At 42.2% G+C, this 14,534-nt stretch overlaps 2 protein-coding genes across 2 annotated transcripts; both read left to right on the forward strand.

Moving 5' to 3' along the window:
* The first annotated feature begins 1,492 nt into the window (after nt 1-1,492).
* LOC102234371 (transitional endoplasmic reticulum ATPase-like) lies at nt 1,493-11,774 on the forward strand. The gene is made up of 18 exons (XM_023333081.1): nt 1,493-2,065; nt 2,339-2,450; nt 2,535-2,707; nt 4,120-4,262; nt 4,359-4,489; nt 5,063-5,194; nt 5,296-5,398; nt 5,955-6,088; nt 6,181-6,316; nt 6,408-6,520; nt 7,228-7,392; nt 8,384-8,506; nt 8,597-8,809; nt 8,891-9,069; nt 9,164-9,293; nt 10,328-10,486; nt 10,697-10,848; nt 10,941-11,774. Exons 1-18 carry the CDS (start codon nt 2,043-2,045, stop codon nt 11,050-11,052), a joined length of 2,433 nt encoding a protein of 810 aa, XP_023188849.1. The 5' UTR covers nt 1,493-2,042; the 3' UTR covers nt 11,053-11,774.
* Nucleotides 11,775-12,950: 1,176 nt separating this feature from the next.
* ndufb7 (NADH:ubiquinone oxidoreductase subunit B7) lies at nt 12,951-14,436 on the forward strand. Its single transcript, XM_023333560.1, has 4 exons — nt 12,951-13,015; nt 13,094-13,244; nt 13,948-14,116; nt 14,268-14,436. The coding sequence occupies exons 2-4, from the start codon at nt 13,133-13,135 to the stop codon at nt 14,353-14,355; spliced, it is 369 nt and encodes a 122-aa protein (XP_023189328.1). The 5' UTR covers nt 12,951-13,015; nt 13,094-13,132; the 3' UTR covers nt 14,356-14,436.
* The last annotated feature ends 98 nt before the right edge of the window (nt 14,437-14,534 follow it).

Consider the following 14,534-nt stretch of genomic DNA (forward strand, 5'->3'; position numbering starts at 1 on the left):
CGTCGATGTTGTTATGTTACGATATCAAAACGTTTTCTGTCACTTCACCTTTTTGATGAGAGGAACCCGTTTGGAGAGAACAGCTGCGTTTCAGACTGTAGAAAATGGTTGATTTTCCTGTCATTTGTTACTTGTTACAGAACAATTTTAGTAAATAAAAGCCAAAAAATTAAAATATTAAAGCAAAACATATGCTGCTGTGTAGAAGTTATGTGCCCGGTGCCTTGCAGATTTATTCACACATCATTTTCACATTTCGTCACAATATGACCGCAAACCTCGGCGCATGCTTTTGGGATTTTATGTGACTGAAAACAACACAAAGGAGAGCAAATCTGTACTGGAAGAAATATCAGACGTGGTTTTCACTGATCAGTTGTCCCTGCATTTCTATTCACTCCCCCAATCTAAGTAAACCCATCAACTCCAACCTCCCTGTCCCTGGATGCTGCACTCAGGTTGATGTGCAGGGTTCTGTGATTTCCATCCATCCATTTTCTTACACTCTCATCCCATTGGGGTCAGGAGAGGTTCTGGAGTCCAGCGGCCAACAGGCGAGAGGTGAGCTACACCCTGGACAGGTCGCCACTCCATCGCAGTGTTCTGTGATTTATTGTTTTTGTTTTGTTTGTTGCTGTTGTTGGAGGTTAGCCATTAGGCTGAATGTCAAATTTTTGGTCTTTTATCATCGCCTTCTTGAAACAAGTTACAAAACTGACCTGTAGTGACTTTCTTTCAGCTATGGATTCTTTTTGCCACTCTTCTACAAAGAGTGGCAAGATCTTTGTTGTTAAGATCATGAAGAGCAGCTACAAATAGATTCTCCCACCCGCTTCTCTGTCAATGTAATTGGGCGGCCATTTTTTAAATTTATATAGTAATTAAATGACACACCGGTTAAAGCTGTCTATTAGCTAGGTGGTATCAAAGGGCTGAATTGCTGCTGCATAAAATCCCAGCCGGTTTTGTCGTTGCAACGTGACAAAGTATGAGAATTTTCAATGAACACGGCTGGATTTAGAAGGATAAGGAACCCTGGGCTGTAGCCACTTTTAGAGCCCTATTCTCATGCAAATTGCGAAATATTATTGGGTAGGTTTACACATTTACTGGTACAACTTGATGGAGGGTCAGTTTAAAACGTGACAGACGGGCCCCCCCATCTGGTCCCCAAAAAGATGATCATTTTTCAAACATTTGAGTGAAGTTTAAATGAATAGAAGTCAAACAGTATTTCATTAAAATATACACAAACCCATGATTTTAATATTAGCAGAGACAGTATACACAAAAAACTTTTTTTTTCTTTATCTTTTGCCTCCCCCCAACCCCCCTACCCTGGGCTACTGCCCCACAGCCCCTTTCCAACCCCTGACCCAGGCAATGAATACCCAACACAAGCGCTCAGCGCGTCAGGAAGGGAGCCGGTGACAGTTCAGAGCAGCTGGGACACAACAGCAGCTCGTGTTTCAACAACAAAAAAATAAAAAAATAAAAACAGAAATGGCTGATCCGGGAGACGACACAAAACACAGCTTCCATTTTGAGGAGAAAAGGAAATCTATATGCAGAATTTATTTGGGCGCATGAATATTCAGCAGCTGCTGCGAGCAGCTGAGCTCTCGGTTTTACATTTTTGCAGGCGAGGAGCGAGGGGTAGGAGGAAACCTCACACTGTCTGCGCTGCGCGCTTTGGGACGCTCTCCAAGGTAAAGTGCCTGGGATCCCTGGCGCTCATGTTGGGGTTATAACAGGAGACGCAGACGGACGTGTTTATGCCACACAGGCAGAGTGCGGCTCCTGCAAACATGAAGACTGGAGACAAGTGAGGGGGAAAAAAAAAAGAAAAAGAAATAAATAAAGCAAAAGGCCGGGAGTCTCAGCTGGGAACTTTTTGGCCTCTGAAGAACAAAAGCAGCTCACCAAAGACCAAAAAGATCAGACAGAAAGCTCGAAGCTTTGAAACATAAGGGACCGACTGTTGGATATTCTGCAGCGTAAAATTGAGCTTATCTGAATCTCCAAGACGAAGGAGAGAAGACATGCCAGGCCCGGGAGGAGCAGAGTGAGTAAACAGCTGCATTATTTTAAACATATAAAAACAAAACAAACAACAAAAAATCTAATTAAAGGACTTAGCCATTTACAAAAGAGATCAAATGTTCCATCATACGTTCAAAACCTTTGATAAATTTGGACATTTTTATGTCTATCAAGGCTTTGCGGAGAGCCAGAAAGTTTCTAAATACAGCTCAGAGTCACATGAAGAAATTAGATCTTTGAGTGTGGAGCATGTGGTGCTGCATGCGAACGTGTCAATGCGTCTCCTGTGTGGAAGGCCGAAGGGAGAGGATTTCTCCACCGCCATCCTGAAGGAGAAACACAGACCCAACAGGCTGATTGTGGACGAAGCGCTCAACGAGGACAGCAGCATCGTCAGCCTGTCGCAGGCGAGTTTCTGTGTGAATCCAGACAACAACAACAGATTCACGAAGGTATTGTGTTTCTCTCAGACCTGTGCGTCTTTACGTTAGAATAAGACGGAGGAGCTGCAGCTCTTCCGCGGCGACACCGTGGTGCTGAGAGGACGGAAGCGACGGCAAACCGTGTGCATCGTCCTGACGGATGACACCTGCGGGCACGAGAGGATTCGGATGAACAGGGTGACGCGCAACAACCTGCGAGTTCGCCTCGGTGATGTCATCAGGTATAGATCTGTGTGGAGGGCACACACACACACACGCACACACACTTTGAATTTGACTTTTTTACCAACAAGATTTTCCATTTTTTGGGAAACTTTAAGTTAAACAAACTCTCATTCTCTCATGTGAGCCAGTCTGGCTCAATATATTTACGACATTACCCAATGTTGCCTGGGAAGTTGCGCAAAAAAATAAAATAAAATTTTTAAAAATGGGTATGCGACGAATAGGGGCACTATGCTAGACGGGCGCCAAAACAGTGGCGTAAAAGTTAAATCTAGTAGCATTTTCCTGCATTTAGCAGCTGTTTGTGCGTGTAAACGGTGTGATCTGTAACAGAGACACACCTAATGAGTCCTTTTGCACCTCAGAGTACAGAGAGATTTTAAAGGTTCTACCTTTGTGTAAACAAATAAAACTTTTTATTACTGTCAATAGTTGAAGGTTGAATGGTGAAAAGAACTTTAGTCCTGAGATTATTAGAATGCCTAGTGACCAATTGTTGATATTTTTGGTTCTGAAAAAATATCCCTGACTTGCAAAGACAGAGCTTGGGGTGGGGGGTGAATTGGTTTATTATTTGGCTACTATTTGGATAACATGCCATAGCATGACATGGCTTCTGATTTAAAGACAACTCCTCCTCATTTCATCAGGAGCGAATAACTACTAGTTGAAATAATACATTCGAGTCTTGATTTCATTTATTACCAACCCTCTTCAATTGAAATGTTAATTGTTTTTGATGGTTTCTAAAGAAAAAAAAGGGATGCTGTGAAATGCATCAAAATTGCTATGCAATTAATGTATACATTCCTCAGACTGATTTATAATTTTTTTTTTAGATTATTACACAGGTGAGAACAAAATAGTCAAGTTGGTGTTTTTGGAGACCATCTCTATTGTCCTTTCCCACAACAATTCATTTATGGATATTAATATACAGTGGGCTCCGGGTATTCATGAAGGTCAGGGGCCACACCCTCTAAAAACATCTACAACGGTCTAATGTAATAGCTCAAATACCAAATATAAATTCATCTGCTATAAGACGAAAAGTGGAAACTGTCTTTTTCAGCTAACACCCACTGACTGGCTGAACGTTGGGAGTTCAGTGTCAAAGTAATAGCATGTGAAGTAGCATTGCATCTAAGTGTTTCAGCTTCCCAAGCCGCAATTTCTTTATAATATTTTATATATGCTCTACGGAAAAAAATCAGCAAATATGCAAATTTTCCGTGAATGACTTGGAGTTACAGACAGGTGAATCAAATTCAATTCCAGCTCAAATTCCAAAATACTTTGTTGATCCCAAAAGGAAATTTCCAGGAGTCTGCTGTAACTTAACATCATGACAGATATGGATGAAAAAGGTTACCATACGTGATAAAAGTTCATGTTTTTGACATGCCAGCATCCATGCCTGCCCTGACATCAAGTATGGGAAAAAGATCCACCTCCTCCCCATTGACGACACTATTGAGGGCCTGACAGGGAACCTCTTTGAAGTTTTCCTCAAGCCGTACTTTCTGGAGGCGTACCGGCCAGTACACAAAGGTTCGAAAACAGGATTGTACCAAAGCAAAAGCTAGCTCCTTGAGGCACAGAAACGTCATCTTCTGAGTGTTTCTGACGGCACTGTGATGTCTTCAGGTGACATTTTCTTGGTGAGGGGAAGCATGAGAGCTGTAGAGTTCAAGGTGGTGGAGACGGACCCGAGCCCTCACTGCATCGTTGCCCCAGACACTGTCATCTACTGCGAAGGAGAGCCGATAAAAAGAGAGGTCAGTATGAAGGCGCTGCGTTCAGGGAGCATGTGATGGGGGATGACAGGAAAAGAAAACGTTCTGCCTCCTGGCGGACCGCAGTCAGGAGGCAGAACGTGTTTTCTTTGAGTAGCTGTAGAGAAAATGTAGGAATGTGAGTTAACACCTGAAACCAGTCGTTCTTTTTCTATTTACATAAGGTCCCTTTACTCTGACGCCCGCAAATAAAGTCCAGGGCAGCCAGTGCTTTCAATGAGAGCAAAACTGAACTTTCTGACCGGCAAAATGCTGTATTCATTTATGACATAAACTCCTAATAAAATGCATACATTTTTATGAATGTGGAGTGACAAAATCTTGGGAAACCCCCCCCAGCTGTTTCCAAGCATTGTGTGTAATATTTAAATGTTTATAAACTGGTTTTAAGCCTTTAGTGAGTCCAAAAAACCCAACTGGCTGCACCTAAATCCTTGGATTTGAGTTGTTCAACTCAAAAAGAAACAACTTAAAAAGAAACAATGTCAAAGCCTGTTATGTTTTAAGAAAACGTCTCCGCCCGATCGTCCTGGGTTTCCCTGCTTTCTGTGGCAGGATGAAGAGGAGAATCTGAACGATGTCGGGTATGACGATATCGGCGGCTGTCGGAAGCAACTCGCTCAGATCAAAGAGATGGTGGAGCTTCCTCTCCGGCACCCAGGGCTCTTCAAGGCGATCGGAGTTAAGGTGTCGCGCTCTTAAACTTGTCATTCCGATCCAAACATAAAGCCGCTGACTTCAAATCCTGTCACTCACTTGTATGTCTTGTTGTCTGTCATCCTTCTCAGCCCCCCAGAGGCATCCTGCTTTATGGCCCTGCAGGTACAGGGAAGACCCTTGTGGCCCGAGCGGTCGCCAATGAAACCGGCGCCTTCTTCTTTCTAATCAACGGTGATTAGAAAGACTTCATTTAGTCGTATTACACTGCAAAGGGCTGGAAAAGCGTCGCCTTACAAGTAGGGCTGGGACAATATGGACTTAAAGTTTTATCAAGAAAATTTGTGATGGTATTGTAACAATAAAAATGACAATATGAACTATTTATTACTTGCATTTTAGATAACTACTGGTGTGACTGCATAACATAGCAATCATAGCTCCACAACTGCAAACACTGCTCTTGATAAACATACCCATTGGCACTACGCTTCACTGTGACACCAGTCACATAAAGAAATTTATTGATATTTATTGATACTTTCATTGAACATAATGGAAAAGAAATAGTCAAATTAGCAATCCCAACAATACGTACAGTTTGGAGGGTTTTAAAGACTATTAATTAGAGATTATCGCAACTGCGATAAATTCAAATTGTTATCATGACAGGAAATTTATCACAATAAGTGATAAACGATACGATAAATGCCGATCCGTACGAACAAGTTTTTTCTTTCTTTCTTTCTCACTTACTTGCCTACTTGCTTCCTGCTTATTCTATCACAAGGTCCCGAGATTATGAGTAAGTTGGCAGGGGAGTCTGAAAGCAACCTAAGAAAGGCGTTTGAGGAGGCAGAGAGCAATGCTCCGGCCATCATCTTCATCGATGAGCTGGACGCCATCGCTCCCAAGAGAGAGAAGGTTAGCACGTCCAGATACTTCCTCAGAAACCGACACGCCCGCGCCCGTCTTCACCATCCTCTGCCATGTGTTGTGTGACGGTGTTTGCGCAGACTCACGGCGAGGTGGAGAGGCGCATCGTGTCCCAGCTCCTGACCCTGATGGATGGGCTGAAGCAAAGGGCTCACGTGGTTGTGATGGCGGCGACGAACCGGCCGAACAGCATCGACTCCGCTCTGAGACGCTTCGGTCAGGACAGAGACGCACGCACACAACGCACGTGTCGCAGAAACACACACCGACATTCAGATGCATTCACGGAAACCCCAATGCTCTCCAGGCAGGTTTGATCGAGAGATCGACATTGGGATCCCAGACTCCACCGGCAGGCTGGAGATCCTGCAGATCCACACCAAGAATATGAAGCTGGCAGACGATGTCGACCTGGAAAAGGTGAGCTGCTACGGCAAAAAAAAAAATTTAAAATCACAATAATTTCAGAAAAAATTTAACATTTCATGCTAAAATCAAGAGACGTAAGCTAATAAGTTACAGTCTTGGTTTTTAAACCATTTTGTCACATCACAACTAAAAGCTTCAGTGTATGTTATTTATGATTTTATGACACAGATCAACAAAAAACAGAACATAATTGAATAATGGAATAAAATGATTCATGATTAAAAGTAAAACATTGAAAAGGATTTTATCATTTCTATTTCTCCTCCACTGTGTTTTTATGTGCAAGCAGCATTGACTCCTTCAGGCAGATTTCATAAGCATTTTGTAATAACACGACTTTATACCTCAGTTTGTTGGATAATTTTATCCTCAAATCTCTTGCAAAATAAAATAAGCTCCTTCCCAGAAAATAGCATTGAGACTACGCGCAAATGATGCATTACTTAATAATTGTGAGGCCTAAAATTTTTAAATTCATTTTTAAATGTTACTCTTGCAAGTTCATAGAGAAGCTAACGGGATGTAGACAGAAATGATTAAGGCAGCCAGAAAAACTCTGCACTTAAAAGTTAGTGAAACTTGCTGAGATGTTTACAGATGTGAATGAGAAACAGTCCTGCTCACTCCACATCGGATGTTAGCCGGTAGAACCTTCTGCCTGACTTTCTACACACGTACGTGTTCTAATTTGATGTCAGATCGCCACGGAAACACACGGACACGTGGGCGCCGACCTCGCCGCTCTGTGCTCAGAAGCTGCTCTGCAGGCAATCCGCAAGAAGATGACGCTCATCGACCTGGAGGACGAGACTATCGATGCTGACCTGCTCAACTCTCTGGCCGTCACCATGGATGATTTTCAGGTTAATATGCGACACTCACTCAGGCTGTGTGTTCACATGCAAAGCTAACCCCGCGAATCCCCAATTCTGCTACCCGTGAGACAATAATTGTTTTTTTCTTTTAAAATTTCCTTAAAACTGCAGTGTGTAACTTTTATATTAAAAAAATGATTGTTTTTTTCACATATTTGTTAAGACTGTCACTATGTCATGACAGCATAATATGAGAGAGATCATCTATGAGCTTCTCCGCCTTACCAGTGCTAATTACAGAAATACAAACAACCAATCAGAGGCAAGAGGAGAGTCTTAGAGCTGTCAATCATCCTCACGTATGAGATGCTCACACCCTCATCCATGCTCTCTGGTACTCTGAAGCACAGCCTGCCGTGGATGGCCACCGATGACGAACGGTAAATTTTTTCTCAGTTGTTAGCTCATTGAGCAACGTGTACAGGAGCATGATTGGCAGCGCCAAGACCCTATTCCTAGCACTGAGTGGCTGGAGGAACTCAATCTATTCATAGGTTATCTGTCTGACATCGTGCTGTCAGGACATAGTGACAGTTTAAATAAATATATAAAAACCATATCTATATTTTTTTTGTAAGAGTGAAACAACATTTCTTCAGCCCTCCTGTGAGTTTTTTTTTTTAGTTCAAATCCCATTTTAATTTTTCACCTAGTAACTGAACATTTTCATATAATTGCCTACATGTTCAGCAACTCAAATGACCAATGAAAAAATTACAATTTTGGATGTTTAGACATTTGTAATCATTTCTCTAAGTGAATCCATGAATAACACCAAGTTCTGTGGTCAGGTATAAAAACTGGTAAAAATGGGGGAGAAAGGTTTGGTAGACCTTAGTAAAATTATGAAATAATAATATGGAGTAATTTAGAAGATCACAGGAAAGTATAACTTCTTGTAAGCGAAATATGAAGACATGTAAAGACAATTCAACCTAATGCTGTGTATAAGAATACTTCTGCACTGTATTGTTTTTAGTGGGCCCTGAGTCAAAGCAACCCATCAGCTCTGAGGGAGACCGTAGCAGAGGTTCCTCAGGTCAACTGGGAGGACATCGGTGGTCTGGACGAGGTCAAACGAGAACTCCAAGAGCTTGTTCAGGTGGAGGAAACGCTCACAGCACACTCTGCACTGCAGCTACAGTCAAAGCTCCCTTAGACAATCTACACATGTTCTTACTGACTCCCCCAGTATCCAGTGGAGTATCCTGACAAGTTCCTGAAGTTTGGGATGACGCCGTCCCGTGGGGTGCTGTTCTACGGCCCGCCGGGCTGCGGAAAAACACTCCTGGCGAAGGCCATCGCCAACGAGTGCCAGGCGAACTTTGTGTCCATCAAAGGGCCTGAGATGCTCACCATGTGGTTCGGAGAGTCGGAGGCCAATGTCAGAGATGTGTTTGACAAGGTGGGAGGTCTCTGATGGTGAAAATAGACTCTTGGAGCTTCTGCCGTCTGACCTTTTGGTAACTTTTCCTCCGCACCTCAGGCCAGGCAGGCGGCCCCCTGCATCTTGTTTTTTGACGAGTTGGACTCCATCGCGAAGTCCCGAGGAGGCGGGGCGGGGGACGCCGGCGGAGCCGCGGACAGAGTCATCAACCAGATCCTCACCGAGATGGACGGCATGTCAGACAAGAAGAACGTCTTCATCATCGGCGCCACAAACAGGTGCCGCCTCTCTGCATCTCTGCAATGTCTGCTGTGAATAATGGGTGAACAGATGTAAGTCCATGCTGACCTCCACTCCCCCCCATCAAACCAGACCTGACATCATAGACCCGGCCATCCTGCGGCCGGGCCGTTTGGACCAGCTCATCTACATCCCGCTTCCAGACAAACCCTCTCGCACAGCAATACTGAAAGCCAACCTGCGCAAATCACCCATTGCCCGGGTAAGACCCTCAAAAACACATTTCTCAGTTGATCCGTCTGGCATGTAGCTGTACGTAATGGACCAGAAGAGGTAAATTATGAAATAAAATGTTAAATAATTCCTGTTAATGCAGTGGTTCCCAGATTTACTTCAGGGCCTCCCCGGTGGTTCCTCCCCGGTGGTTCTATGGATTACAATAAAATCTCCCCCCAAAACGAAAAAAATAAATAAATTGTGCACACACATCGCTCAACCAGACATAAACCTATACACATATTTTGTTTTCAAACTCCACTGAAGTTTATTTCACACGTCAGGTTGCAACAAAACAAACTATAAACCATCTGTACAGTGAAACACTTTAGTGTAAGTGTTTTTTAATCTGATCAGATTAGAACAAAATATAATCTTTTGGCTTACAGGCTAACCACTGTGTTGGGTTGAAGACCAACATTGCAAAACACAAATGGGTGGAGATAAATACATGGAAACAATAGATGGAGCGCCAGAAGACCTCGGTTTCTCTCTGAAGTATTGACTCATGCTGTCTGAATACTAATGTTGGTCTTTCATACAATCCTCTTTAAATACAATAAACATTGTGGCTACAATCAAGTTCATTTTTGCAACAAGGCAGAAAAACATCAGAAAACATCAGAAAAACTGAATACTGCGACCAATTGTGAAACAAGAAATAAACATTATATTTTGTCAAATGCCATCAAAATCATCAAGCAGATATCCATGAAGTATACTGACCAATGTTCCCGTATGTCATTAATCAAAGGCAACTCTAAACAGGAGGGTTTCTGATTTAAAGGAACTCCACTTTTGGCTGTTTGCTCCAGATTCGTGGTGTAAAGAAACCAGAATGAGACAAATGTGAGAAGGTTAAAGGGGTGTGGTTGTACTATCCTGACCCATAATGTCATGATGAAAAACATTAACATTTACTTGCTGATGGCTGCAGAGTAAAAACCCAAGAAAAGTGGCGTTTTGATTACTGTTTCGTTTCTCTGCTGCTTCGTTTTGGGTGGGATTCTTTACCTGTAGGACGTGGACCTGGACTTCCTCTCTGGGATCACTGAGGGTTTCTCCGGAGCCGACCTGACGGAGATCTGCCAGCGCGCTTGTAAGCTGGCCATCCGGGAGGCCATCGAAGCCGAGATCAAGGCTGAGCGTCAGAGGCAGAGCAGACCAGGAATCCCCATGGTCAGTCATCACTGCTGCTCTTCCATTTGTCCTCTACATTTCACTGAACTATACTCACTCATTTAGCGTCTTAGACTTTCTTGACATTTAAAAGGAAAAGTCACATCTCAAACCAGTTTTGGGCTTTGTGTTTGGTGCTGTGCGTCCTGGGACCTTCAGCGTTTCTGGGCTGAACGTCCGTCTAGCTGGTCCGTGTTTATCTTTTCACAGGACGAGGACTTCGACCCAGTCCCAGAGATCAGGAAGGACCACTTTGAAGAAGCCATGCGCTTCGCTCGTCGCTCTGTCAGCGACAACGACATCCGCAAATACGAGATGTTTGCTCAGACTCTGCAGCAGAGCCGAGGTTTCGGGAACTTCAGGTGCGCCACACGGGTTGCAGAAAAGCAGCCGCAGATCACCGGACTCTGTTTTCATTTTGCTCCAGAGTTCTTACGTTAGATGTTTCCTCCAGGTTTCCGTCTGCTACGGGAACCCGGTCTGGAGGTCAGGGGTCGGGGCCAGGTTCTGGATCGGAGAGGCCGGGTCTGTACAGAGAGGAAGGGGATGACGACCTCTACCAGTGATGATGATGGTTTGATACCAGAAGAGAAGCAAGAGGTCAAATGAAAAGTGTTTGTCTAAATCTCTGTGACTGATAGAAACTATAAAATTTTTACAATGAAATGTAAAAGCATAAAGATACAGTGACTGTTTTGAGTAATGGTAAATAAATGTTGATTTGTTTTTTGTTTTATTTGCATTACATTACTTATTGTAATGCAAATAAACTTCATAACATTCAGGATGTTATGAAGAGAAGATAAACTGGCCTCTTGTCCAGTCATCCAGTCTTTTGCATTAATATTAATTTTTCATGTCGTGTCGGATGTCGAGTCATTTTGAAAAAAATACTATGTATGTATGAAAATACTTTGTGCTGAAATAATAAAGATAAATATGATGGCCTACCTCCAAACAGATGGTAATTTCTCTGCTTCAGTACATTAGTGATACTTGTTTACATTAGACATATTCATTATCCTTTAAAATGTGTTCCAGTGATCTCAGTGATTTAACACAAAACATAAAACCAAAGATTTGATTTTTTTGTGTCCAGAGATTATTATAAAAATATTTTAAGTAAGTGAAACAGAAAACGAGTCACCAATAAACCCATCATACCTCATAAAACATTCTGAACAACCTCTTTACCTTGTCTTATGTCACTATTTGTTTTAAATGCTGCTGTTTCTGAATTGATTGATATTTCATTTAGTCATTTCTCAAAAACAAAAAACTGTCTTTCATTGTGGCCTCAAATAAAAACTCCAAGCATGATTAATCCACTTGTCTTTTCAATGACATCTTCAAGCCAAAGAGAGTGAAAGATAAGCATAAAACATAAACAGATCAAACGAAGCTCTGTTTTCAGATCAGACTGGTCATTTTAAAACCTAATTTTCCAATACAGAAAGAACTTTTTGGAGCCATATCTCTCCGAAGCAGAAAGGCGCTGTCGTCTGTTGTGCATCAATAATGTCATGCTGTCTGAAATCCCACAGAAAACAGATAGGCCTTTACTAACTTTCAGCTGCTTCCACTCACTACTTCTGTTTTACTGCTTGGCTAATGTGACATATCCTGGCGACACAGTGATGGGGAACACCTGTTTCCTAACTCTGCAGGTTGGAGCTGGGGCAGAATTTACAACATCTCTCTGCTACATCTAATGTAGCTTTTTTAAAATTTACTATTTTGTTACAAATGGTCATTTACCACCGCAGTGAAACACATGCAGACCTGCACTTCCCTTCTTTCTGTGTGGGTGGTATACATACAGTATATCAACCTATTGTTTGAGTTGCCATCTGCCCTTTATTTTTGTTTTTTGCGGATTCATGAACTGTGCTAATGTTGATAAATGTAACAGTTTTAAGAAACAAGCAATGGCAAAGCTTGTCCAAGTAGAAACCTAGTGAGCCTCCTTGTCATCAAAAAGGAGAATAGCTGATGGTCTAGAAATATGACTATTGTGAAGGTCAAAAAACAAATACGTCTGTGGCTGGATTAGGTTAAACGGCATATATCATAATTTGTACAACTTATCCAATAGTGCTTGAATTTGTTGCTTTGATTAGTTGTTGTTTTTTTTTTATTAAAAAAAATCTTTGCTTACAAATATAAACATAGAACAAGGACTATAACACAGGACATGTAACAAAGTATGCCAGTGGGATAGTCTATGTAATAAATATATTTAGTATATTTTTATACAAAAATGTGATTAGTAGTCTGTGTAACAGTTTAAAGAAAACATCTCACATTTTATTATTTAACATGCGTCTGATGAAATGTCCACACCTGTGTTCACAGTGAATCATAAACAAAGTTTTCCCAACAGAAAAACTTTTAGGTGCATCAATAATATCTGGCTCGGGTCTAACAGTGTTCTGTTGTATAACCTTCCCGCCTGCAGGTGGCGGTAAAGTTGTGTTGTGACGTGAAGTTCTGAAGCAAAGCGGAAGTGGATGCAGGGGGCTTGTGGAGGTGACCGAATGGCAGATTGCAGACTATTTCTGTAAACATTTCTTTGTTTTTTTAGTGAATAACAGCAGTGTGTGATAGATTAATTTTAGCATCCAGTGTGCCTGGATCACCGTTGCCATGGGCGCTCACCTGGCCAAGCGGTATATCACCGAAAGGGACACCGAGCCGGACCCTACAGAGAAGTTCGAGTTTGACCCGAAGATCGGCTTCGAAGAGAGGAAAGAGAGAGGTCGGTGTGCAGCGACTGGACCGGGTTTTATCTGAGCTGCTGCTGTTGAGCAGGTGTTTTCACGCTAGAGGGGATTTCACGTCAGTTAGCTTGGGGGTTAGCTCTTGCTAATGTAGCCTTGGAGACGCGAACGAAGCTGGCCTGTGGACTAGCTAATGTTAGCATATTAAATGGCACAAAACTGTTTACCTTCTGCTGGGAGAGATTTACAGCACAAAGCATAGAGATAATGAGTTAGACAGATGATATATTGTTTACCTTTTTCCTCTGTGTGTCAAAACTACGTGAAAACATTTTTCAACTGATTTTTTTTTTGTTCCTTTGCAAACATGCATATAGTTGTAAAATGAAATGTGCCCTAATAAATAACTACAGGCTACCGACAAAGTTATTTAATGAAGCCTGGCGTGTGTTTATTGTAGTTTAACTTCAATTTCAGATTCTTTATGTAGTGATAAAACGTCATTCTGTGTTTTTCCTGTCAGCATAAAAAATGGTTGTAACAGTCTGTGCATAAAAAGTCTTTAGCAGGTTTTAAAACTATTTAATTCAAACGTAACATGAACAAAAACAGTATTGCAGAAACCTTGAAATGCTGACCAGTTTTTCATATTAGTACTACAAATTCCTTTTTGTAGTACATTGTGTTTCACTAATATAATGAAACAACCTGCTGTGGTTTTGGGCTGTTGCTCTTTTTCAGAGATGATCGCCACCCAGGATCAGATGAACCTGGCGCAGCTGCCTTTGGGGCAGAGAGATTACTGCGCCCACCATCTGATAAAGCTCATGAAGTGCAAGAGGGACAACTGGCCCAACTTCCTGGCTTGCAAGCACGAGAGGCACGACTGGGACTACTGCGAACACCAGGAGTAAGTGTCCGCTGGTCACCTTTCCCAAGTTGCTTAAAGGAAAGCTGTGGTGCTGCTGGTTCATCACACTTTACATGCTGGAGTTTTAAAGTTTAAAAGATCTACCGCTTCAACATGGTGTGCAGTGAATACATGTGCTTCCTGCCTGCAGTTACGTTATGCGCATGAAGGAGTACGAGAGGGAGAGAAGGCTCCGGCTGAGGAAGAAGAGGATTGAGGCAGAGGCAGAAGCTGCATGATGAGAAAATCCTCTGACTCTGCTTCCTTGTATATATACACCTGCTGTTGTTCACATTAAACAATATTGATCAAGCTCTATATAACATGAAGCCCTTTTTTTATACTGTGTGTGAATATCCAAAAAGTAAGAAGAAATTGAATCCAGCATGACTTTCTACATGGAAAAGTGCCACCGCCT

The sequence above is a fragment of the Xiphophorus maculatus genome, chromosome 5, assembly GCF_002775205.1.
Source record: "Xiphophorus maculatus strain JP 163 A chromosome 5, X_maculatus-5.0-male, whole genome shotgun sequence".
NCBI lineage: Eukaryota > Metazoa > Chordata > Actinopteri > Cyprinodontiformes > Poeciliidae > Xiphophorus > Xiphophorus maculatus.